The sequence below is a fragment of the Schistocerca piceifrons genome, chromosome 2 (genome assembly GCF_021461385.2).
Source record: "Schistocerca piceifrons isolate TAMUIC-IGC-003096 chromosome 2, iqSchPice1.1, whole genome shotgun sequence".
Taxonomy (NCBI): domain Eukaryota; kingdom Metazoa; phylum Arthropoda; class Insecta; order Orthoptera; family Acrididae; genus Schistocerca; species Schistocerca piceifrons.
This window is the reverse complement of record NC_060139.1, coordinates 613391426-613418896: the sequence shown is the minus strand read 5'-3', so window position 1 is coordinate 613418896 and position 27471 is coordinate 613391426. Positions and strand designations below refer to the sequence as shown.

The following is a 27471-nucleotide window of genomic DNA, read 5'->3' as shown; positions in this document are numbered from 1 at the left end:
CACTTTTTTTTTAAATTTATTTACTGGCGCAGAGGTTTTGGCACCAGTATTTATCTTTGTGCCTGCAAAGCATGCCTGTGTAGCGCTACATATATTCGACAGTAGAAGTTAGTTGTGGTGGCACCTACAAACATTTTTCAGAACTTCCGCTTACTTTGCACTCGATTCTAAGCCGCAGGCGGTTTTTTGGATTAAAAAAATCGGAAAAAAAGTGCGGCTTAGATTCGAGTAAATACGGTAATTCTGACTGGGGAGAAATCACACATGGAGTTCCCCAATGCTCAATCTTAGGTCCACTAGTGTTTCTCACATATTTAAATGATCTACCATCTAATGTACAACAAGCAGAAATAGTTCTTCCTGCAGATGATACCAGCATTGTAATCACTCCCAGTATACATACAGTAATGGAAGGAATGGTGAATAAAGTTCTCAAAAGTATCATTGACTAGTTTTATGTGAATGGTCTCACCCTGAATTTCACAAAGACACATCATATTCAGTTCTGCACCTCTAATGGTACAGCACCAGTGATAAGTGTGAGAATTGAAAAAGCACATTTTGGAACTCCTAAAACGACTTAGTTAGCCACATTTGCACTTAGAATCATAGCAAATTTTGAGGAGCGAGTAATCAGTAAGTTGGCATATTTTGTTTATTTTCATTCAGTAATGTCATATGGAACAATGTTCTGGGCTAACTCATCTTTAAGAAAGAAGGTCTTCATTGCTCAAAAACATGCTGTAAGAATAAAACGTGGTTGTCAATCACAATCATCTTGTAGACATCTGTTTAAGGAGTTGGGCATTCTGACTACTGCTTAACAGTATATTTATTCCCTCATAAAGTTTGTTGTAAATAATCCACTACAGCTCAAAAGGGACAATGAACTACATAATTACAATACAAGAAGGAAAAATGACATTCATTACGCAACATTGAAGTTGTCTTTAGCACAGAAAGGGGTGAACAATGCTGCAACAAAAAATTTTGACCACTTACCCAGTGATATAAAATGTCTAACAGACAGCAAGGTAAAATTTGAAAATAAATTGAAGTAGTTTCTCCTTCACAACTCCTCCTATTCCATAGAAGAATTTCTATATTTGAAAAGTGTAAAAGGTGGTGGGTAGAAATGCTAACTCAATCTGTATATCTTGTTTGCATTTTGGGAGAAAACATATATGGTGATGTTTAGAGTACAAACAGATGTACAAATTAATTTGCAATATGAATGTAAAATGACTCATTCCACATCATGAGGATTTATCATGCAAAATGATCCTGGAACATGAAAGTAACTTTTTTTTAAGACAGTATAGTTGTATGATGGAGATAAACAGCGATTAATTTACTTATAATCAATTATTCAAAATGACAGTCACAATCGCCTTATTTATTTTGCCGCCAACTGGTTTCAACCCGCTATGGGGTCATCTTCAGGGCAATTTACACCATTTGGTCACTTGCTGGAGTCATCACCCTGCCTGTGCATGGTCGGTAACTATACATTGGCAGGGTGACGACTCCAACGAGCGACCAAATTTACACCATTTGGTCACTTGCTGGAGTCATCACCCTGCCTGTGCATGGTCGGTAACTATACATTGGCTCCAACGAGCGACCAAATGGTGTAAATTACCCTAAAGATGACCCCATCACGTGTTGAAACCGGTTGGTGGTAAAATAAATAATGTGATTGTGACTGTCCTTTTGAATATCTGATGAAAGTAACTAACTAACTCCATTTTAATTACTATCCAGCTGGACCCACAGGAATTTTACATATTACATTTCATTTACTGTACGGTTGTGAATAAAGAACATAGACACTATTCTTACATTTCAACTGGGTTGCACTGCTCTGACAGCAAGGGGAAAAAAAAAAGAGGCAAATTTTTAAAGTGCTATCAAATCAAGTCACTTACAAGAAATTTGAATTTGGGACTTTGATAAAAAATAATTTAGTGGTTTGGCATCGTGTGATGAAAATCTGTAAGGCTGTATGACTCTATGTTGTTGTTGTTGTTGTTGTTGTGGTCTTCAGTCCTGAGACTGGTTTGATGCAGCTCTCCATGCTACTCTATCCTGTGCAAGCTTTTTCATCTCCCAGTACCTACTGCAACCTACATCCTTCTGAATCTGCTTAGTGTATTCATCTCTTGGTCTCCCTCTACGATTTTTACCCTCCACGCTGCCCTCCAATACTAAATTGGTGATCCCTTGATGCCTCAGAACATGTCCTACCAACCGATCCCTTCTTCTGGTCAAGTTGTGCCACAAACTTCTCTTCTCCCCAATCCTATTCAATACTTCCTCATTAGTTATGTGATCTACCCATCTAATCTTCAGCATTCTTCTGTAGCACCACATTTCGAAAGCTTCTATTCTCTTCTTGTCCAAACTATTTATCGTCCATGTTTCACTTCCATACATGGCTACACTCCATACGAATACTTTCAGAAATGACTTCCTGACACTTAAATCAATACTGTACTCTAATGTAACTTTTTTCTAAAAGTCCTTTAGAATGGTACTTCCACCTCACAAAATGTTAAACATAAGACACATTAAATCAATAAAAATCATGATGGCAGCAATATATATTTTGATAAGAAATGAAAACCATTGTTTTACAGTTAACCAGAATTTTTCAACCATCTACAAAGGATAAAATCAAATTATTAAAGAATCTGTAATAACACCAAGTTACGACTGAGGTAACAGATGAGAGGGTGGAGTAGTAGGGGTGTACATACACTATGATTTATCACCTACTGTGCTACACACATCCAACAATAATGAAGATAAACAAGTGGAATATACATTCATAGAGATCAAAACCCTTTACAGAAAATGCCTGACAGTGTCTTCTACAAACTTCTTAAAGTAGCAGGTACGTCTGCTTCGAAACTGCTGTTTCGTGTCTCGAATTCATATATGAGTACATAATTATACATGGTATAACTAACATATATTTTCTAGACAGTAGTCCTCCCATGTAAAATTTAAGTGGATGCTTATTTTTAAAACATGTTGCTACTTCAGGTTGCTCCTACCCATCAAGCAAACAGTAGTCACATTCTCGTAGATACATTGCAATGAAATCTCCAAAGACTAAATTCATGCCTCTCAAGGCTCTGCACCTGGCATGTCTGCTCATGACACAATTTTCATGATGTACTTGCTAGAATGTCTCTGAAAGGAACCACAACTGACTGCATATTGAGACTTTAAATGCATTAATTTATGTGAACTTGCAACTGAGGTGCAAGAAATAGTTTTGGGAATGTCATCTATTCCCTTCTCAAACCTAAATGAAAAAACTTCATGGATTTATTAATAAATTTACTCAATTATGTGACAAATACGTCCCCCAAAGACTAGAAAGGTATGAAGGAAACCTGCACCTTGGTTCACAGAAGAATTAAAACAGCTCACAAAGCTCAGAGATCACATATACAAACTGTGCCCTATGCCTGAAAATGCAGTCAAGCTGTGAGAAATTCTAGACTCAGGCCTGCCCACACATTAACTGGCAACAGAAATAGACCATCCATCCTAAAGAACAACCTGCGTGGTCTTCGTATAGGCAAAGTAAAAGCTGCAGCCAAAGAACGGAACCGGTACTTCACAGTAACTACATCCACAAATGAAGTGGGGACTCATTGATTACTTCATTGGCGTAAATAGCTGTAGCCATTAAAAATTCTATCTAAAGCATATTACTTGAAATGCCATCAAAAAAGCCATCATGCTATTCACATCGGCATCTATTGGACACGGTAGCACCACAGTCCAAATGATGATGCTTATTACTGACCCACTACTGCCCACTATAACAGATATTTTCAACCACTCCTTAACCACAAGTGTTTTCCCTGAGGCTGGAAACAGGGGCTAGTTGAGCTACTACCTAAAAAGTATGTTGCCACACCACCCTCAGATTAGCAACCTATTTGCATTCTTCCTGCACTGTCCAAGGCATTAAAACACATGGTCCATGACCAGTTAACAAACTACATAACTACAAACAACCTACTAGGTGAATACCACTCACGTTTCTATCAACATCGCAGCACATCAACCTTAATAAGGGTAACAATGACCTCAAGCTTGCCGTGGATACACAAGAGACAATTATCATTCACTTCTTAGACTTCAGCAAAGTCTCTGACACTGTCAACTTTGACATTTTACTTGCTGAGCTTTGCAGCCTAAATTTCTCTCAAAGTGCAGTGCAATGTTTTCGCTCATACCTGATGTCTCACCAGCACTGCGTCATGTCCAGCAGCATGAAGCCACAATGTAGGCAAGTAGTAACAGGTGTCCTCTAGGGTTTGGTTAGGTCCTACTCTATTTTCATTGTATGTCAACAATGTGTGATACGAATTGTCTAAGACCTCCAGTTGTATGTAAGAACAAAACCAATAAACCTGAAGGCAGCTATCAAGATTCTCAGTACCGAACTGTGTGCATTATCAAAATGGGTGCAGGATACTGGTTGATTAGTTCAGGCTAATTAGCCCAAAGTATCAGGACTCCCTACCATATTTAACCCTAAATGGGACAAATATCAGCTTCTCTTCCTTACCAGAGAGTCCAGAAGTAATAACAGATGAAAATCTAAACTGAACTGAGCATATAACTGCAATGTGCAAGAAGGCAGCAGTACCCTGTGAAAATATAAAAACCTCTTCCCACATGACCTGAAAAAGAAACTTTTACAAACACTTCCAATTATTGATTACAGTAATGTTATCCCGCGCAGTCTTTCTCAGGAAAGGCCACAGCACCTCAAAATGGTTATGTATACCTGTGTTCATTATATCTCTAATGTTTGACTCTTTGATCATATTTCACCACCACATGCACAGCCATTCTGGCTGTGTGCAGAAAATTGCAAAGATTTCCATACACTCTGTCTTCTCCACTCGTTAATCAACATACACTGTCCCCCATAGCTCTCCACAACGTTACCACTCATATGAACAACATGGCAGAAACATTCTTTCCCATCAAAGCAAAATCCTTTCTGCCTCACTTTATTATTCAGCGACTTTCCCAAAGTCCTTCTCAGTAGCACGAACCTGATTGTGGGATGACCTCCTACATTATATTAGAGAACTGAATAACATCTTAAATTTCAGAAGATAGTTCATGACATATCTACTACAGCAACATAATGAGTACCACGCACTCATTACCCTTGCCCATCCTCCTTTCCAACCAGATCGTCCTCATTTCCCAGTTATCTTAGCTGGTGGAATCTCCTTAAATTTCCTTTCCCCGGAACTCGCTATATCAGAAAATTTCTATTTTGCACACCCATAAATTCTTTTTATATCTGACATTATTATTATTATTATTATTATTAGTAGTAGTAGTAGTAGCAGTAGCAGTAATAGCAGTGTTGCCAGTGTTAACTTATTAGCTCGTAGTCAGTATTATTGTCTCACTTCGTCACTATAAACCATTTTAATACTATTTTTCACATTAAAATTCTTATTTCTTAGGTAACTATGATATAATGAAGGTACTGTATGTGTGAAATCCTGGTCCAGTGTAAGAGAGGGCCTGATGGCACTAATGAGATAAGGTTAAATGAATAAAATGTTCTCGGTTTTCAAGCCGCGTCAATTCGAATAAAATCCTCGAGCTTTCGACGACCATCTCCGCCATCGTCGTCAGGAGTTCACTGACTGCAGGGGCAGCTATGGTTTCTCACTTATATAGGCACGATGACATCATCAGCAGCCAATCAGATAGACCCAATGTGGCACGTGGGCATAAGTCGACCTGGGCAGCTAGCGGAGCTATTGCCCATGGCAGCACCGGTGACATCTGGTTTATCAGATGAAGTGGTGAAGAAATTAACGCCTCATGCCACCAGACCTCCCAGGCTTATGGATTACCAAAGATACACGAGGAAAGTGTTCCTTAGAGGCCCATTGTTAGTGCAATCCGTTCGCCCACCTACACATTTGCTAAACATCTGGCAGGATTATTAGCACCAAAATTGGGAAATTGTGAGCACCATGTTGTCAACTCGCAGAAATTTGTTGAGGCACTCAAGAGAATGAAGACAGTCCCAAATGACCTAATGGTTAGCCTGGACATTGTGTCACTTTTTGAAAGGGTGCCAATACAAGATACGCTGGATCTTTTGGCCTAACATTTTCCATCTGGAATCATTAAGTTGTTCCATCACATCCTAACGACAATGTACTTTTTGTACTGTGATTAATATTATGAGATGACGGACGGCACAGCCATGGGATCACCACTGTCTCCAGCAGTCGTAAATTTCTTCATGGAGCACTTTGAGGAGCAGGCTTTTCAAACTGTGACATTATGGCCATCTTGCATTCTACAATACGTTGATTACATGCTTTCTATGATACGTTGATGACACATTCCTGATATGGCCTCATGGTGAAGATACACTACAGCAGTTCGTAGATCACATGAATGGTGTACACCGCCAAATTAAATTTACTGTCGAGGTGGAGGAGCATGACAAGCTACCATTCTTGGATGTTTTGGTTGAGCAGAAGGCAGGAGGCTAGCTTGGTCATTCAGTGTACTGGAAACCAAAATACACTGATCGATATTTGAACACCAGTAGTTTCCTCCACTCTGTACACAGGAAAGCGGTTCATAGAGCCAAGACTATGTCTGATGATGACCACCTACGGTCTGAACTGCAGAACTTAATATGTGTTGTCGGGGAAAATTGATTCAGCGAAAGAGACATCGCAAACGCTTTCAAGGGCTGCCGACAAAAGACACCTCATGAATCAGTGGAAGAGGCCAAACGGACTGCATTCCTGCCATACTGTGGAGCAACTAGCAGCAAGTCAGGACATCTGTTGCCGAAACATGGGCCAAGACCAGTGTTCCAGCCGGCCCCCAAGATACGAGACATGTTGCGCCCTGTTAAAGACGACATTGCTCATCGAGAGTCCAGCATGTATGGTGCACCCTGGGAACGTGGCAGCATGTATATCAGACAAATAATTTGCACAGTTGCAGAGTGTTGTACTGAGCACAACCGCCATATAAAACAAAGGGAGCTTGAAAAGTCAGCCATAGCAGAGCACTGCCTAGAAAACAGGCATAAAATATAGTTTGAAGATACAAAAGTGTTGGCTCATGCATCAACGTATTGGGACTCTGTTATAAAGGAAGTGGCCGAGATTCATTTAAACAACAACAATTTCAACAGAGACCAGAGGTACACACTGTTGGACATTGAAAGAAAGCAAAAGCAGATGCGCGACGCGGGAGCAGCAGTTTCAAAAGTGGTGCCCGCCCCTGGTGCCACCTGACGTCACCAATGCTGCCATGGGCAATAGCTCCCCTAGCTGCCCTGGTCAACTTAAGCGCAGGTACCACATTGGGCTATCTGATTGGCTGCTGATGATGTCATCATGCCTATATAAGCGAGAAACCATAGCAGCCCTAGCAGTCAGTGAACTCCTGACGACAATGGTGGAGATGGTCATTGAAAGCTCGAGGATTTTATTCAAATTGATGCGGCTTGAAAACCGAGAACATTTTATTCATGTATGCCATCGCAAAAGACTCTGAGGACACAGAGATCAGGTTAAGTAAGTAAGTAAATTAAATAAAAACCAGAGCAAATCTTAATGCTAGTCAGAGCTTCTGATCATTAGACAAGTCTACATGCCACCCATCATTCACCTACAAGTGACGGGCCACACATGCACAATTGTCATTTTTTTGTGTGTGTGTGTGTGTGTGTGTGTGTGTGTGTGTGTGTGTGTGTGTGTGTGTGTGTGTGTGTGTGTCATTTTAAGGAATCATTTTCAAACAGTTATGTCCAATTCCTGTAGTTATTCAGTGCTGACCAGCTTGATCATTTCATTGCTACTTCTGCAATTAAGTTAGACTCATCTGCTCTATAGCATTGGCATTTTTAATGTCACACCACATATACAAGTAATCTGTGAACCAAAATCGCTAATTTACAACAAGGAAAAAGTATAGCAGTACTGTTTAAGGTCACAGGAACAGCCGAACAGAGACAGCGATAGGTTTCACTATGTTAGAGATAAAAAAATACATCCTACTTTCAGAGAGGAAACTTAGTAAATTTTTTACACTGCAAATGGAATATAAATGATATGTAAAACAAAAATGATATTAATGTCACAAAAAAAATCATTATTAATCAAGTTATGACATTTTCATAAGTGATATGTTTTAATAGGCAACTGCCAAATCTTCATTTCTACCCATTACACATACAAGAACCACATGGCAGTCACAAGCACTGAATAAGGCAACTGAAACATACAAAATACAGATCATACATACCTCCAATTTCTGAGTCACAGGAACACTAAGTGATTCACATAAGTCACCTACAGTTTCCGTTGAGCCTGCAAGATTGATAGCCTGATTAATATGAACAGAAAACTTAACAAGCACAAAATATGAGAATCAAGAAGACTATGCTTTCTCTAATAATCCAAAAAAGGCATCAAGTGATAAATTTATACAAATGTGAATGGTAGTAAAAATTAAGACTAAATTTGTATGAATTGTACTTAAAAGCTAAATGTAAGAAGAAATACCTGGGGTTGGGAAGGAGTAGGGAGGTGGGGGGGAGGGGGAGGGGGGGTTGGCTGTAAGAGTTAAGTAATGTCCATTACAGTCTTTGTGTTTGTTGTTAGCAATTCATACAGTTCATCATTATTATCTGCAGTTTTGTATTTCACAGCTTCTAAAATTAGAATGTGATTCAAAATGTCAGAGAACTCAACACAATTGCTGAGTGAGACTACTGTGACATCTTTGACTCTGTTCGCTTTTGTTCAGTTCTCTTTGATCTTCCATGTAGTCAGTAGGTTTTGAATTGTTTACAATTTTATGTTTCTTGCACAAATGTGAAATAAATTGCTTGTATTCACTGTATCAGTACACAAGTTTTTATTGTGGTTATTGATCCCACAAGAACATCCATTGTTACGTACTTCTAGTAGATGCAGATGCTGCTGCACTAATTGCTGTTCCAAAGGATACACAGTACTGCAATGATATTAATGAAAGAGGTACATTTTGATGATTTTCTGTAACTACAGTGACTTAGCTGCAATGAGGTTTTAACAACCTACACTAGGTTTGGTTAACCATGCACTTCAGTGTCTTTCTTATGCAGCTAGTGAGACTAATGCTACAATTACTACTAGGGTTAGTCCAATCCTTCCCTGGTTTTAAAATACAGAGTGAAATGGGTTCTTTCCATGAGGCAGGATATATTCCTGTCGCCCAAATTTCATTAAAAATCTGAAAGAGGACCTTCTTTGACTGCATGTGTTTGTTATCAGGTCATGACCAGACACACTATTATGAGCTACTGACAATGCTGGATCCAGCTCCCACAGAGAGAAACACTGTTAGTATTCCTCCATATTGATGGAACAGAGATCAAGACCAACCCTCTCCTGTGCTACATGATTATGACAGAAAGCTGAATCATGGCAAGAATTGGCCATAAGGTCCTACAGGATTCAGCCATTGTCTGAGCAATGTCTCTCTGCTATCGGCAGTCATGAGTTCTGCCAGGGAATTCTTCCTATTGGCATCCCACACTTAGCTTGCATGAGTGGACCTATTGATGGAGTTCAGGAACCAGTGGCGCCGACTTAGGCGGGGGAGGGGGGGGGGGGCAGGAGGGCAAGGAGGGGGGGCGGCCTCACTCACCCCCCCCCACCACCACCGCACCATTCAAACATGCATTTCTCACTGCTCTCCCCCCCTTCCTCATCCTTTACTGGGAAATTTGTTAAAACTTGCACATACATTTTGGCATAATAGTATGTAATGATTATGAAGGAAAAAATTACCGATTTTACGAGCTATTGTGTATTCCTTTCTGCTACTCCTCCAACTTCTGCATATGATGAACTGTCGTGACAGGGTTTGCCCCCTGCATCTGTACTATTCGCACACTTTTACTGTATCGAGGTATGGGGGAAACGAAAGCTCACCATGAGCTCGCAGTGCTTTGGCTGCTAGGACGAGGTCCACTTCCTCCCACAGCAGCCTGCTGGCAGCTTGTAAAAGAAACTAATGAGCAACAGTGACACCGAATTTGATGGCAATAGCTAGAAGGACTAGGTAACATTAAAGACTCTTCATTCATTTTTGTAAATTCTATTGACAATCACTAGGTACAACACCACACAAATCAGGACGAGCTCCAGGGATTTTGCCGCCCTGCGCAAACATGTCAAGCGCCCCCCCCCCCCCCCCCCCCCCCCCTACTTTTCCAACATAGTCATCCTTTCCCACAATATATTTCATACATGACGCCTTATTTTCACATATCACACTCATTCGTCTCTTTGTTGTGAATATGTCTTTAAGATCAAAGCAGCAGTCAGTGATACGTTTACAGTGCAATACATTTTAAGCCATTTTTGTTGGAGGAAACGTTTCTTTCATAAATCGGAGCACATTTGTTTCTGTAACATAGATAATTTTCAATAAGACCCTTGATTTTATAAATAATTTGTATTTCCAATTTATTCCCACATTCCTTCATTTACGCAAGATGGATTTGCCGCCCCCAGAAATCTGCCGTCCTGGGCAGTGGCACGGTTAACCCCCCCCCCCCCCCGCCCCCTCCCCTCCCTAGAGCCAGGCCTGACAATAATCAACACTATTGTTACATGGCTACTTCTTGTTAGGTGCACACTGCTGTTACACAGACCGCAGCTAATGTTGGCAGTGAATGGAGTGAATGTAAATATTCTGGAGCTGGGCATCGCCAGTGGTCAGTTAGTCTTACTGTGACTCAGTTCAGTTGTTAATCTTTCGTCCCTTCCTGTCCAGTTTGAAATGGACAAGTTTATAATTAGGAAGAAATGTGGCAAGTGTTAGCGATGGTGAAAATAGACCCAATGTTAGTGGTGCTGTGAGTGACAACAAAGACACAGATAGTGACGGAACTGTGGGGGTGACAAAAAACACTGTTCCCAGAAAAAAACAACGCTGTTATCAGCCCTCTTGGAAACAGCAATTTGCATGGATTGATTACAATAAGGTAAAAGATGTTTTTTTTGCAAATTTTGCAGACAAATGTTTGAAGAAAATCGTTTTCAGTTTTCTCACAAAATGGAAAAAACTTTCACGGAAACTGGTTTTTCGAATGGAAGAAAGGGGTAGAAAAGTTGAAAGCGCATGAAGCACTGGGCTGCCACAGAGAAGCTGCACTGAAATTCAAATCCTTAAAATTGAATGTCAGTGTATTTAGCCAGATTTCCAAAGAAAAACTGACACAAATGAAAGAAAACTGAGCTTGCTTACTAAAAATCATATCTTCCCTCCATTATTTAGCAGTGCAGGGGCTTGCAATACGTGGGCATACTGATGAAACAAGTAACTTTGACAATTTATTATGCCTTCGATGTGAAGATAATCGGCTACTTTCAATATGGCTACAGTGAGAAACTTACAAATGGACATCCTATGATGCGCAAAACGAAATTTTGGCCATTTTAAGTCATACACTTCTTACAAAATTATTGGAGGATATCAAGAGTGCAGAGTATTTTGCAATAACAGCAGATGAAACAACAGACATAGCCAACAAAGAGCAATTTAGTATCTGTATAAGATTTGTTGATGCTTCGCTAGAGATAGAAGAATATTTTTTAGGGCTATACTCAATACAAAGTACCACAGCTAAGGCTCTGTTTGATATTATTATCGATATTTTAAGATGATTTGATTTGCCTATATCTAATTGTAGGGGCCAATGCTTTGATGGTTCAGCTAACATGGCTGGATTATATAATGGTGTCCAGGCAAAGTTTATGGAAATGGAGAAGAGAGCTATGTTTGTGCACTGCCTTGCACACTGTTTAAATCTTCCAGAATGTCGAAATGCACTGAATGTTACAAAGGACTTAATACATTTTGTGAGAGATTCACCTAAAAGATTAGATCTTTTTGCTCACCTGAAGGCAGATGCCTCTACAAATTTGAAACCACCCTGTCCTACAAGGTGGGCCGTAAGATACTTGGCAATGTCTTCAGTTTTGTCCAACTATACAGAACTTCAGGAATTTTTTCTAAATGTTTCAAGAAATGACAATTCAGACACTGGGGCCACAGCAAATGGCTTTTTGATTAATATGCAGACATATGATTTCTTTTTCATGTTATCACTTTTGGTAAAACTGTTTGGTCACTTTGATACCGTAAACATAGCACTACAGAGGAAATCCCTACACTTAGAGGAGGCCAATAAGATGATTTCCACTCTTGTAACTTCTATTAAATTTATGAGAAACAATTTTGAATCATTCTGGGGTGAAGTAACTTCAAAATATCAAGATATGGATGTTGATTCTCCAAAATTACCCCGTAGAAGAAAAGTCCCTAAGAAATATGATGACTCCATCAATTCATCTGTAGAAACATTCACTGGAGTATGTGACAAACATAGAATATTGTAATAAAATATGTTTAAAATACTAAAATAGAATATTGTATTATCAAACAACGGATACATCCATCAGCTTCTTGGAATCACGGTTCAAAACTCAATCATTCATGTTTGTAAATCAAACTGAACAATTTCTTCTTGGTGATAACAAACATTCATTCGATATTTTATCTTTCTACGAATTAGATATAGACAAAGAACGCTTGCTTCTACACCGAAGCCTGTTTCATGAGATTATCCATAGTAGTGATTCTGCGAATATTAGTTCGTTGGATGACATAGTGAAATACCTAAAACAGGAAAAGCACCTGTTTGACCTACTGCCTGAACTAGTGAAATTCATACATGTTGTGCTGACAATTCCAGTAACGTCTTGCACCGCTGAGTGATCGCTTTCTTGTCTGCGGAGGGTGAAAATGTGTCTTTGTTCTATAATGAGGCAGGATCATCTTAATGCCATCGCAATTCTCAATGCCCATAGAGATGAATCGATGAAACTCGACCTTGATGCCATATGTGATGAGTTCATATGCAGGAATGATCTGAGGATGAGTACATTTGCCATAAAAAATTAAGGTATGTTTCTTCAACTTTATTTATGTATTTGTTTTGTACCACTACTGACCTATACTCTGACTGAAATGACATTGTGATTGACGTTTCAGCGAGTCGAGGGTTAGGGGCTAGTCGCCAGCCAATCGTAGTTTGCATGATTTTCAGCTGTTTGCACTTTTCATTATCTTCACAATCTTTTTGGTTTCTTGAAAGTTGTTATGCTGTGAGGGAAATTTCCCAAGAATATGATGTCATAACTCAAAAGGGAAAGTATGCGTGCATAATACACCTCTCTCCTTCAGTACTTGCATTGTTCCATAGAATTCTCATTGCATAAGTCATTTTAGATAGCTTAGAATTTAAGAATATGATGTGGGAATTCCATTTCAGATTGTCTTGTAAGTAAACAAAGCAATTTTGTTTCAGTGACACTTAATTTTTTTGGTTTTCCAAAGAAATATTTAGTTTTAATGGATTTTAAATTTTGCTGTGTGTGGAATTGTATAGTGGCAGTTTTTTTTCTTGATTTATATATATGTCTGCTTGTGTCTGTGTATGTGTGGATGGATATGTGTGTGTGTGCGAGTGTATACCTGTCCTTTTTTCCCCCTAAGGTAAGTCTTTCCGCTCCCGGGATTGGAATGACTCCTTACCCTCTCCCTTAAAACCCACATCCTTTCGTCTTCCCCTCTCCTTCCCTCTTTCCTGATGAGGCAACAGTTTGTTGCGAAAGCTTGAATTTTGTGTGTATGTTTGTGTTTGTGTGTCTATCGACCTGCCAGTGCTTTCGTTCGGTAAGTCACCTCATCTTTTTTTTTTAAGTTGGCGCCTCTGTCAGGAACTGTTGCTAAGATCTCTGCCTGTTCTCTCAAATAATCCTCTAAGCATGTTTCAGATGGATCCAGATAGGGTAGTTGTGGCTGCTATGAAGGATACCATACACCCCCACTGAGCAGTGTCCACAAGGTTTGGTGAGCAGAACGAGAGGTCCATGGCTGTAGGTGAACCTGTAATGGTGCTGGAATACATAGCTTGATCCACGTTCAGCATGATGATGTCTTTTCAGTTCATGAGAGATCCTCAAGTATTTCACCCCAGAGGTAACTGGTGTTGGACCTTCATGGTGCACCCCCACATTTGACTATCAATTACATTGTTATTTTGATTGAGGTACAGGAAGAAATACAAACCATGCTCATGTGAAAAATCATACCTTGTTGTTCTTCCAGTGCCATTATTTGTGCTGTATACAGTAATGACTGAAGGTCAGCTCCTGTAAAGCCTGGTGACTTCTGAGCTATCTTTGAAAGGTCCACATCATCAGAAAGTTCAACTTTCCGGCTGAGAACTTTTAATATTGATAAACGATCTTCCTAAAAATAAAAACAAATATATCTGTATTTAGAGTTCTCATGTCTGCATAAAAGTAGTTTGCTCAAATGTAATAAATATTCATAATATTCTATTAAGGAGACATTCACAAACCATGTAAAATAGATAATGCTGGCTTGAAGACAAAGTAGTGAATCAAAATCCATTAAGTCCAATTGTCTTTTATTTTATTCCCAATATCATATCTTAGCATGACTACTGTGTGATATGACATTATGAAGGATGTGGTTTTACCAATGGTCTGAACTTCACAGGGAAGTTCTTGGGACCAAAAGAGGAAAACCCTGCATAAACATAAGTCCAAAAATTCTCCTACCTCTAAACAATAACCCTTGATATGTTTGAATAACACTTTTTCAATATGTCTTTCATCATTATCTTTCCAAAATATGTTATCTTGTTATATGTGATGGTTACATCACCACGCATACAGACTTCACATGAATCAAGACCCATTTTATTAAGTTGGAGCATAAGTTTGTAGCACTTTTGTTTTGCATGTTGGTACTCTGGTTGTTATGGATTTATTTATTGATTGTCATACTTTATTTGTAGTTCACTGCTCCTAACTGAGTTTACATATTGTCATTCTGTCATCTGAAGATAGTGGCTTGAGTTTTGGATGCTATAAAATGGAGTGCTAAGTGGAGAAATAAGAATATTTCCAACATACTCTTCTGTCTGAGTTCAGTAGAGGGGTGATAGCAGTGAAGGCAGCCAGGAACATTTGTGCCATGTATGAGGATAATGCCATAGTACAGAGCATGGCAAGACATTTGTTCTCTTGTTTTAAAGAGGATCATTTTGGCATTAGTGACTCTCCATGTAAGGCCTTTCGGCTTTGATGAAGAGCATTTAAACACTTTAATCCACTTTTATCCACATTAGTGTACTCGAGAACTTGCAAATGTGATGAACTGTGATCATTCCACTACTGTGGGACATTTGCAGGCAATGTGGTGGATTCAAAAATTGGGTATATGGGTACCGCATGCTCTAAACCAAATCATAAAAATCAGTGGGTAGCCAAATGTGCGCCTCAGCTTGTTTGTCATCAATTGGCTCATGAACAACACCAACCACACCTACCCTGTATCATTAATGGTGGTGAGAACTATCATCCTAACATAAGGAAAAGAAAGGAAGGTTTGAGCCCAAACAAAGCAGTGATTCCACGTATAAATACCTTGTGCATCCACAAAACACAATGTTATGCATCTGATGGAACAGTGATGGTGCAGTGTACTATGAATTGCTTCCCTGAAGTGTAACCATCATGGCTGACATTTTTTCAACAGCTGAGATGTCTTGCAGACACAGTCCAAGAACAACAACCAGGAAGACTGCATAAAGTATGCTGTTCCAAGATAACACTCGCCTGCATTCTGTTAAACTGACAAAAGACACTATACAGGAGTTTGGCTGGGAAGTCATTCTGCACCCACCTTATTCATCTGATCTTGTACCCTCAGATTTTCACCTTTATCACTCTCTACTGAACAACCTTTAAGGAACTTCCTTTCCCTACGAAAATGCGCTCGCAACATGGCACAAAGAGTTCTTCACCTCAAAACTACATGATTTCTACAGTTGAGGAATCAAGAAGTTAGCCCAGCATTAACAGACTGTTGTAAACAGCAAAGGAGAATATATTATTAATGACTAACATCTCTATTATGTGTATCTGTTGTGTTTATTAAGCTTATGGAAAAATGCAATGAACTTATGCACCCACCCAACACATGTAAAATATAAGACTAAGTTCTCATTTACTCACATATTAAGTTTAAAATAGAGTTTCATAGTATTTTTGCCAAAAATAATCATTATCTTTTTCTGAAATGCATTTTAATACAAAATTTACACACTTAAAAATTTGTACAGTGAAACCAGCAAAAGTTGCAAAGAAACTAGTCATCGAGTGAATATAAAAAAAATGAAATCTGTAACTTTGGATGGTTTTCCATTGTACTGATTAACAGAAGTTGTTGACCTACAATTACTCCCGTATGCTGGAAGTTCATACTTAAAAATTTAACACACAATACATAAATCATATGCATCATAAATAGACTCTGGATCATCTGCAGTGGAAGAATCCATCGATGCCGTAGTCAGTTCATTTTCAATGACAGATTTCTTTACATGCAAGTTATTTGCAGTAGCTGAAGCGTCTTCACAATGCACTTGACATTTGTCTGAAGTGCCACACCGTCTTGCAAAGAAGTGCTTCATTGTCAGCTGTATAGTCTGCTTTGCCAGTTGATTATACAACTCTTTGTAACATTTAGGAGAATGTTCAACTTCTCGCTTCACTACTGTACTCCTTACTCATTCAGGATCACTGTTGTTCAAAAACCGTCATTGTGGCATCAGTTACTCTAAAGGCACTGGCCATTTTCTTCATTGTCAGCTTCCTAACAGGAGGAACTTCCTCAACTTCAGCTTCTTCTTTATTACTGTTCTCACTGAAAACTATCAATCTTCATTGGTCAGGTTCTTAGAATGTGAGATTAAGTCACATATTCTCTTCACAGACATCAATGAAACCAAACTGTTGTGCCATGTCCACAGTGTGTCTCATTGCAACAGTGAAATCACTGACCACTTCATCTTTTAGCATTGACACAGCAAGGGGCCACAATTTCCTCCATACACCATTCATACATTTTGGAGTGATGTCAGTCCATGTGTCTCTAGTAACATTCTATCACCACCGTAATATTAAACTGCCACCAAAAAATCTTCATTGTAACTTTGTCATTTGAATCACATTCTTCCCTGAGACTGGAGACAGTTTTATTCAGATAGTAAACCGTAAATTTAAAAATAACTCCCTGGTCCATGGGTTCCAGGATAGATGTAGTGTTAGGCGGGAGAAACAGGACTTCACAGTTTTTATTAGAATCAGTAATGAAAAGTGGGTGGCTGCGGCATTATCAAGATGGAGAAAAATTTTGAAAGAGATTTTTTCCTTTCTCATAGCAGATCTTCATTTCTCTATTCAGTACAGCAACAAAATAGTCATATTTTAGTAGAAGTTGTCAAACCTTTTTTATTCCATCTTGAATGAACTCCCAGCATGGTCCTCACAACCTTTTAATGGCCTAGAATTTTAAGAGTGGCAGATCATAAGGGGTTTTAATTTTCAGTCACTTGCAATATTTCCTACAAAAAGAAGGGGGCATAATCCTTGGCAGTCTTGAAACCAGAAGCTGTTTTTTCTTCAACAAAAATGAAGATGGGTTAATTTCCAAAGCAAAGTAAGCACATTTGATCAAGGTTGAAAACTTGCTTCACAGTATAGCCTTTTCCTGTCAATTTCCTTAAATCTCTTTTCAAATTCCTCAGCTCCAACTTCATCTGCTGCAACTGCCTCTACTCTGTTTTAATGGTGTGAAAGCCAAAACGATACCTGAAGCAATCAAACCAACCTGAGGTGGACGAGAAAGTTGTTGGATCATCCTCTTCTTTCATCAAATCTGCATACAAGCTGTTGGTTTTAGCTTGAACAGCAGCTCCAGAGAGAGGCATGTGCTTTTGGTTGTGGGTGGTGCTCAGCTCAATGGCTTAGAATTTTTTCAGTCTTTCCATCACCTCCAAGTGTGATTTGTTCACTCTAGTCACATTTGAAATAGCCAAAGATTGAGCAGTTTTTCATACTGACTCCACAGTATGACAAATAGTTCTCACAATGGATTCACTATGTCACAAAGTGTGCTGAATGTCAACAGCATACGCACCTTTCTCATAGTGGTTTAAAACTTCAATATTATGAAAAGGAATGTTTGTTGCTACTCACCATGTAGCAGAGATCTTGTGTAGAAGATAGGCACAACAAAAAGACTGTCACAAATAAAGCTTTCGGCAATTAAGGCCTTCATCAACGACACACACACACACACACACACACACACACACACACACACACACACACACACACACACATACACACACGAGCGCGTGAGCACAGGCATGCGCAAACGCAACTCACACACATGACTGCAGTCTCAGGCAACTGAAACCACACTGCTAGCAACAACACCAGTGCATGATGGGAGTGTCAACTGGCTGGGAGGAGGAGGAGATTAGTGTTTAACGACCCGTCAACAACGAGGTCATTAGAGACGGAGCACAAGCTCGGGTGAGGGAAGGATGGGGAAGGAAATCGGCCGTGCCCTTTCAAAGGAACCATCCCGGCATTTGCCTGAAGCGATTTAGGGGAATCACGGAAAATCTAAATCAGGATGGCCGGAGACGAGATTGAACTGTCGTCCTCAACTGGCTGGGGGTATGGAGGAGTCTGGAGTGGGTAGAGGGATGGATAGTATGGTGGGGGGGGGGGGGGGGGTGGACAGTGAAGTGGGGAGAGGGAGGAGGGGGGGGAAGTAGCGGAAAAGGAGAGAAGTAAAAAGACTGAGTGTGACACTGGAATGACGGCTGTATAGTGCTGGCATGGGAACAGGGAAGAGGCTGGATGGATGAGGACACTAACTAACAAAAGTTGAGGCAAGGAGGGTTATGAGAACATAGGATGTATTGCAGGGAAAATTCCCACCTGCACAATTCAGTAAAGCTGGTGTTGGTGGGAAGGGTTCCGTATGGCACAGGCTGTGAAGCAGTCATTGAAATGAATGTCAAGTTTGGCAGCTTGCTCAGCAACCAGGGTGTCCACTTGTTTATTGGCCACAGTTTGTCAGTGCCATTCATGCAGACAGACAGCTTGTTGGTTGTCATTCCCACATAGAATGCAGCACAGTGGTTGCAGCCTAGCTTGGAGATCACATCACTGGTTTCACAGGTAGCCCTGCCTTCAACGGGATAGGTGATGTTCGTGACTGGGCTGGAGTAGGTGGTGGTGGGAGGATAAATGGGACAGGTCTCACATCTAGGTCTATTTACAGGGGTATGAGCCATGAGGTAAGGGGTTGGGAGCACGGGTTGTGTAAGGATGGATTAGTATATTGTGTAGGTTCAGTGGATGGCAAAATACCACTGTGGGAGGAGTGGGAAGGATAGTGGGCAGGACTTTTCTCATTTCAGGGCAGGGAATGTAATTCCATTGCTCCAGTCCTGGGTGGTACTGAGTTATGAGGAGAATGCTCCTCTGTGGCTGGACAGTGATACTTTGGGGTGTGGTGGGAGACTGGAAAGATAAGGCACAGGAGATTTGTTTTTGTACAAGGCTGGGAGGATAATTACAGTCTGTGAAGGCTTCAATGAGATGTTTGGTATATTTCGAGAGGGACTGCTTGACACTGCAGATGTGATGACAATGGGTGGCTAGGCTGTATGGAAGGGACTTCTTGATATGGAATGGGTGGCAGCTATCAAAGTGGAGGTATTGCTGGTGATCAGTAGGTTTGATATGGACAGAGGTATTGATGCAGCCACCTTTGAGTTAGAGGTCAACATCTAGGAAGGTGGCCTGTTGGTTTAAGTAGGACCAGGTGAAGCAAATGGAGGAGAAGCTATTGATGTCCTGAAGGAATGTGGATAGGGTGTCCTCATCCTTGATCCACATCAGTCATCAATGAATTGAACCAGGTTTCCACTCCCATCATGCATTGGTGCTGCTGCCCTCAGTGTGGTTTCAGTTGCCTAAGACTGAAGTCAAGTTGTTGAGGAAGGCCTAATGGCCGAAAGCTTTATTTGTGACAGTCTTTCTGTTGTGCCTATCTGCGACTCAGCATCTCCGCTATATGGTGAGTAGCAACTTTCCTTTTCATAACATTGTTATGTTCCATCCTGGATTTTCCATTTTTTATTTAAAACTTCTAACTTTGTTTGTAATGAATATAATTTTTATACACAGTTCTTTCCATCGACAGAGACACTTCCTTTCCTTCTGCCCAGTATTGTAGATAAGATCCTATCAAGTGCACCTTCACAGCTATACTAATGTGAACTGATAATTCACATCTTGACAAATGCACAGAAGATGCATGTTGAGATGTGCTAATGTATTATTGCCTCTGTGTACTGTTAACAGATGGCAATACTGAACTTAAAACTAAAGTCACTTGTATGTGAAAATGTGAATAAGTATTCCATGTATAAGGGGGCCTACCTGTATCTGAGCAGAATTTATTTCATCATTTTCAGTTTCAGCTTTGCAACTGTACATCTGCCCACATAATGGTCTTGTGAACTGTCTACCAACTGTATTAATTTTCATTATATAAATGTAATAAGACAAATATTAGGGCCCAAACACCAGGTCAATATTGGTTGGACAAAAATGAAAGTTTAATCAAAGTGAAATTATGATTAGTAGAAATGTGTGCAGTTCAAAATATCTTATTATCACTGTGTGGCACAATAAAATGAAATAAAGATTTAACAGCTGGCATAATAGTGACTTCCGGAACTGTCAAAATACGTAAATTATAAAGTACAGTCAATACACACATTTAGAAGTAGAAAAACTGATCTTTGTCTCCTATCATCCTCTGAACAGGTGGGTCCATCTCAACTTCAGATCTCAGTGAACTGGTCCTAATTTCAAACTTTCTCCAATGTATCCCTCATTCCTCCCTCACGACAGAGCTAACAGTTCAAAAAGCTAGGAATAGACTTCGTTTTGTTTTTCTTTTTTTTCTCATACTTTCAAAAGTGTCTGTTGGCAGTACTTGAAATTTCTCATATTGAAACCATTCTGTTTCCTTATAACACAACAGCTTCCTCAGTGAATTTTCCTTTTAATACAAAATTTATAATTTTAATGATTTGTTCCAGTGTGAATATAGAATTATGATAAAAAAAACAGTGCATCACTAACAATTAAGAGTATCCTGAAAGAATTACTGCAACACAAACTTCAGATATCGAACAAATACCAGAATTTCAATTACAACTTCCAGGCTGAAAGGCCACGATCGATACACATGAAACTGTTTCCTGTCAATTCATTTCTGACTGCAAGACATCTTCAGAGGTAAAATGCTCACTACAAAAAGGTCTCAAAGGGCCCTCAAACTTATGGAACAGCATAGAGAATATCACCATTTGTTACATCATGCTGATTTCATGATTATATCAGGCTGGTATCACTGTTCTCAATTAAAAGTAATTGATATTCATTCTGTTGGTGGGGTTGGTGCAAAATTGACATCGATATTTTATTTAACTTAACAGCATCTTCTTTTCTATTAAAATTATTATATTGTACATGAATCTCTGTGGTCTCTCTACACATGTACGCATTACAACGTATTGGAAAAACAAAGATGATGTGACTTACCGAACGAAAGCGCTGGCAGGTCGATAGACACACAAACAAACACAAACACACACATAAAATTCAAGCTTTCGCAACAAACTGTTGCCTCATCAGGAAAGAGGGGAAGGAGAGGGAAAGACGAAAGGATGTAGGTTTTAAGGGAGAGGGTAAGGAGTCATTCCAGTCCCGGGAGTGGAAAGACTTACCTTGGGGGAAAAAAGGACAGGTACACACTCGCACACACACATATCCATCCACACATATACAGACACAAGCAGACTTACAACGTATTGGCTTTGATAAAACACTCGTCTCATTGAATTTTATTTCATAGTTTTTATCATGGAAGACTTGTTCTCCTATGGTCCACTTTTCAGGTCATGGTAGCTGACAGTTCTTTTTGTGTTCAGCCAAGTGAGTGGTAATACTTCTCTCTGTAGAGTCAATGTATATTTGCCCACAACTGCAAGAAATTCTGTAAATCTCAAGTGTCACCAATGGATGTTGCGCATATTTTGCCATTTTTAAGAAGCCTAAAAATTGTTTCAACAACATCCTTGGCCAACACTTTCCCAGTTCAACCCATAATCTTGTTCATAAACAGGAGGAAAACTTTCCTAGTTGGCAGTCATTGTTCCTAATTAGTCCTGCTTCCTCTTCTTGGACAGAGTGCTCGATTCACCTCTTTAGTGAAGTAACCTTTTTTCTTTCTTTTTTTTTTAAGGAAAACTATAGGTAATTCAGCTTATCTAGTAAATAATATTAGCCCTCTCCACCAAGGTTTTAATGATGCATCCTTTTGTCTTGGGTGACAGCTGTATTCCTTATGGAAGTATTGATCAGTAAGTGTAACTTTCCTTTGCACCTTATGACCCAAAGTCCCATCCACCCTTCTGATCACACTTACTTTCAGAAAATTAAATCATCGAATGCTCTTTTTCTTCATCATAAATTGAATTTTTGAGCTGATATTGTTTAGAGCCCTCCCAAGCCCTTGCTGCAGTTGCCATTTTATCTCCAAAGATGTCTCCCACAGTTGAGACGAGATGTCAGTGAACTGTTTTATATACCTCAGCCCATAAGGCTTAAATGAAGTGAACACTGGCTGTGAAAGCCTACACTGTATGATGCAAGTCTAGAACAAATGTGTGGGAGAAAATACAGAAGTTTAAATGAAAAGTAACTGTGAGGCATGACATGCACCGACAAAGGGTACAACACCAAGGGACATACTGTAAGTACACGTAACAATGGCATGTTGGAACATGTACTACAAATTATAATTAAGTGGACTGCAAATGTGGAGAGTGAGAATGTCAAAAGATTGGCTGTTTACTGTCAGAAGGTTTACAGCAAATTCCTCTGAAGTACAAAGATGTGAAATGTTCAACAACACTTGGCGTACAAATTGGAAAGACTGGTTTGAGCCCCAGGAAGTGAAATGTTTACAGTAGTAAGCAGAAACATTGGGTTGGGACTTAGATCAATAATTGATTGTTTCTACCGACTCTGTTACATTAGTTGTAAAGTCATTCAAAGATAACCTAAACCTGATAGTACGGAAATAGCTTAAGAATACAGTTGTGGTGGTAGTGGTAGTAATAGTACATGACTATAATATAACCAATATCAAATGGGAAAATTACACATACATTTTTGACGCTAAGGAAAGATATGGAGGATTACAATTCAGCATTCCTTTGATGACACAGTTTCAATTATTGAAATATGGGGTTGGAAACCAGCTGTATACTTCCCAAAAGAGCTGTCTTACCATATACCAAAGTTCAGCAACCTAGAGAAACCACCAAAACTCTAAATATGGATGGCTGAACAGAGATTAGAAACCTTGTCTTCTCGAATGAATCCAATGCCTCAGCTGCTATGCCAACTTGTGCAGTAGGTTAGGTCAGTGTTGCAACGTAATTCTTAACTCATTGCCCTAAAACTACCTAGAACAACCAATCTCTTAACCATAACATGCCACAGAACCACTGAATAAAAAACTGAGCCAGTCATTGGAGGAAATCACAAACCATGCCTGTCTACAAGGACAGCAGAAGTGAGCCACAAAACTACCATCCAGTACCAATGACATTCATTTGCTGCATAGTCTTGGAACATATTTCAAGCTCAAACATAATGAATTATCTCAGATGAAATGACCTCCTCTCTTTTCTCATATGACACTGTGACATTTGTGGATGAAGGAACTCTAGTGGATGCAGTACTTCCTGAATTCCAAAAAGCATTTGTGTCAGTACCACATCAATATTTATTAATGAAAGTACAGTCATATGGGATAACAAACAAAATTTGTAACTGGACAGAGGATTTCTTGATAAGGAGGACACAGCTTATTTTCTTGGATGGAGAGTCCTTGCTGATTAAAAATAACTTAAAAAATAACCAAAGAAAGTTCAATCCTATTGAAAACATTTTCTTTTGCAGTTTACAAAATACAAACTCTTCTCTTGTATTTTCATGATGGTCAAGTAAATATGCTTGGTCATCAGGTCAAGTTTTGCTTTTTAAAAATTTCCGTTAATGTGGGCGGAGTGACTTTTTGCACATTGATGGAGAAGTAGAAATATTAGACTGGTCATTAAGGTGTCTCAACCTCTAATATGTGGAATAAATAATAAGAGAAATAGTAATTGTGCTAACTAAACCAGAAACTGGAATAGCTGTTTTCCAGACGTCATTTTTGAATGGGCTAGTAAATCGGCTTCAGGCGTAAAACAACAGCAAAAAATGGTTTCCAAAATTCAGTTTCCATTTTCTGGAAGATGTGTCACATGTAAACGTAATGACTGCATAATGACTACTGCAGTGACACACATTTGTACATTGCATAAATTGGCAGCAGTTGCAAAGTGGTATGAAAACTTTAGGATGACCACCAACAAGACCCAATCAAAATATCGCCAACATCACACCATGATGACCATTCCCTCTCAAGGCAGCAAAAGCTAATGAAGGGAGGGGTTGGGAGAGTACAATCTGATCTTGCATCCTGCTTACAACCTGAAACAAACCTTTTGCAGTAAATTCATTTTCTTTAACATTATACAGATGCTAATTTAGCAATCAGTTTTCTCATAATCGTTTTATTTTTAAAATAACATAATGAAAGAAAATACTTTTACTTGTATCAGCATGCACTATGTTTAATTTTATGAATACCATCTGAAACGTTCTTGCATACCACCAGTGGTATGTGTACCACCATCTGGGGATCCCTGGTTTAAATGACAATTTGCCTGTTGGCTTCAGCCTTGGGTTCTTTGGCTTTTCTGAAATTCTGCCAGCACAAGTTGCTAGAATTGTCAAAGCTTCATCCTCCACTGTCGGTGGCAGGGGAAGCTTTAACAATGCTAGTTGCTCATGCATCTCACCAAATAATTCATCTTTCAAGACTCTCTACTATGCATGAAGTAATTTATATCTATTTTCCTTTTCATTTTGAAACAAACCAGTTTGTTCTCATTACAGTCTGGCACAGCTGGCATTAACAGTTAGTCATAAGACTTGACAATTATTAAATTAAGCAAATTATCTCCAACTGTGTTTCAGTGAGCTCCCGTGAGTTTTTCTTTTGGCTGATGAAGTCTTTCCTTCTGATTAGATTACATCTTTAAAACACACATGAAAATGTCAAACATGCCTGACTCTACTGAATAAAAATCTTCACAATAGGCATAAATTCCATGGACAGACAATTTTCAATAAGATTTGGTTCAGTCCTCAGGCACATTCATTGTAGCACAGTCAACTAGAAGCTTAAATGCTGTTTCTTCCATTTTATTAAACACAACCATCTCACTCGGGACTATTCTAGTGTACCAAAGATATCCTTACTTAACTACAGTTTTTATTAAGAGGAAAAAGAAAGAGTTCTGCAAATTTTTATGAATTATGTTGCTGTGTTCCAAAATAAGTTGGAACAATTTCAAAGAACCATTGAATGAATTAAAATAGAGAGTAATCAAAATATTACTGTCAAGTTTTAAAACTTTCCACATTCCCATGTATCCTAATACATATTTACAATTAAGTCATATACCTCTGTTGGAAGGGTACAGAGAACAGTATGATCAATTCTTCCAGGACGAAGCAAAGCTGGATCAAGCAGGTCAGGGCGACTGGTAGCCGCCAATACCCAGACACCCTGCAGACCTTCTACACCATCTAACTGAGTCAACAACTGATTGACAACACGGTCTGTGACACCTGTACTATCGTGGCCACGCCTATAACGAAAAAGGAAACGCTAGTAAATAAAGTAACTGACCAAATGAATGTCAAAAACATAAATAAGGAGAGAGACAGACTAAATATATGCTGTTTCAGTTCACATCTTTGCTACAGCAAAAAATTGTGTTCATTCAAGAGAAACAAAACTTTAAATGAAAGTGGCTGTATAGTGGATATTTTCCATCCTCTGTTTTTAAGTTCAATGTATTACCACTGTACTAAAACTGATTTTTGTATTTCTAAATTTCCAAACATTCGAAAAAATAAGGACTTAAACCAAAAGCCATGAGAGTGTGTGGTGCTAGTCATGGTAAACAGGTAAACAGAGTAATAGATGAGAGCAGCAAGAAGAGAAATGTGCCAACCTGAATATCTGTCCTGTCCCACCTCCCTAAGGGACCCAAAACACAATTGTTTTTAGTGTTGTATGGGAATATCTAAATATCTGCATCTTTTGGTGATATTTACATGAAAATGGATAGTAATCTGACGTGTAATATGAAAAACACCTACAGTTACATACCAGAGCATGTAACACCTGACGATATATGATGTTTGTCAGTAATTTTAACATTTTTCTTGATGTTCTGCTTGATTTCAATATACTGAACTGAACACATTGAATATTTATTACAAATTAATCTGCAACTGCTGTCTCTAACTTATAACACTACTGTCCTCGTGACACAATATTTAGTCCACTGTGCATCACATGAGTCATCCTCCTAACACTTGAGCAAGCATGCCTGTGTATAAAGTTCGACAATCACAAATAACATTGTCTGGTACCATGCCATTATTGTTTTACAACTGTGAGCCCTTACCTATTCCTTCATTATCACTTCAGCTAATATATTAATTAGTTGTGTTGTCATATGTCCAAACGAGCATCAGTAACATAAAATAAACAGCCAACTAAGTGAGAAAAATTTACAATCTGTGCAAGAAAATGACCCAGATTTCAAACTAGCAGCACAATCCCCCAATGAGGCAGTTATCTACGAGATAATTAGTAATCAAGTAATCGCTTGACAGGGATATGATGTAATGCACTGTTTAATGCTTCAAGTGGGTCACTGCTGTGGGGTAACACTTGTATGCAGCAACAGAGTGATAACATGAAAGGTTTTGTGGGGGCCTGCCCTCTCATCTCGTATAGGGTGCTTAAAGGAAGCTGCATCCTTGGAATGCTACACAACAATTCACGCAAATAATGTTAGTAGTTTTATTTCAATAAAGCAGATTGACAATACTTAACTTGTATTTGCAGTGGTGTCACAAGCGGTGAGTGACATGCAACATAAATCTGAGTCCTTTGCTATATAACAGTGTTCATGCAAGTTTGACACCCAGTTTGTGGATCACTAATAACTGCTGTCGTAGCACTCTCTGTTGGCCCATGCTAATGCTCTGCGAATACTGTCCACTAATGTCTGATCAAGGCTGGCAGGAGCAGCACTCATATTCACTTCTGCTAGATGCCTCTCATATTGTGGTGATGGCCTGGTCAGCGCGCTATTGGCCGATGTCATCTCACCGCCTTCTCTTCTCTTGCATTCTT

General features: G+C 39.2%; 1 protein-coding gene across 1 annotated transcript in view; it reads right to left on the bottom strand.

The window, feature by feature from the left end:
• Positions 1 to 27471, bottom strand: part of LOC124776403 (peroxisome biogenesis factor 1) — a 388232-nt gene that overhangs the window by 123532 nt on the left and 237229 nt on the right. Inside the window, 3 exon segments of the mRNA XM_047251383.1 lie at positions 8344 to 8408; positions 14253 to 14412; positions 25720 to 25906. Coding sequence (XP_047107339.1) covers positions 8344 to 8408; positions 14253 to 14412; positions 25720 to 25906 — 412 coding nt within the window.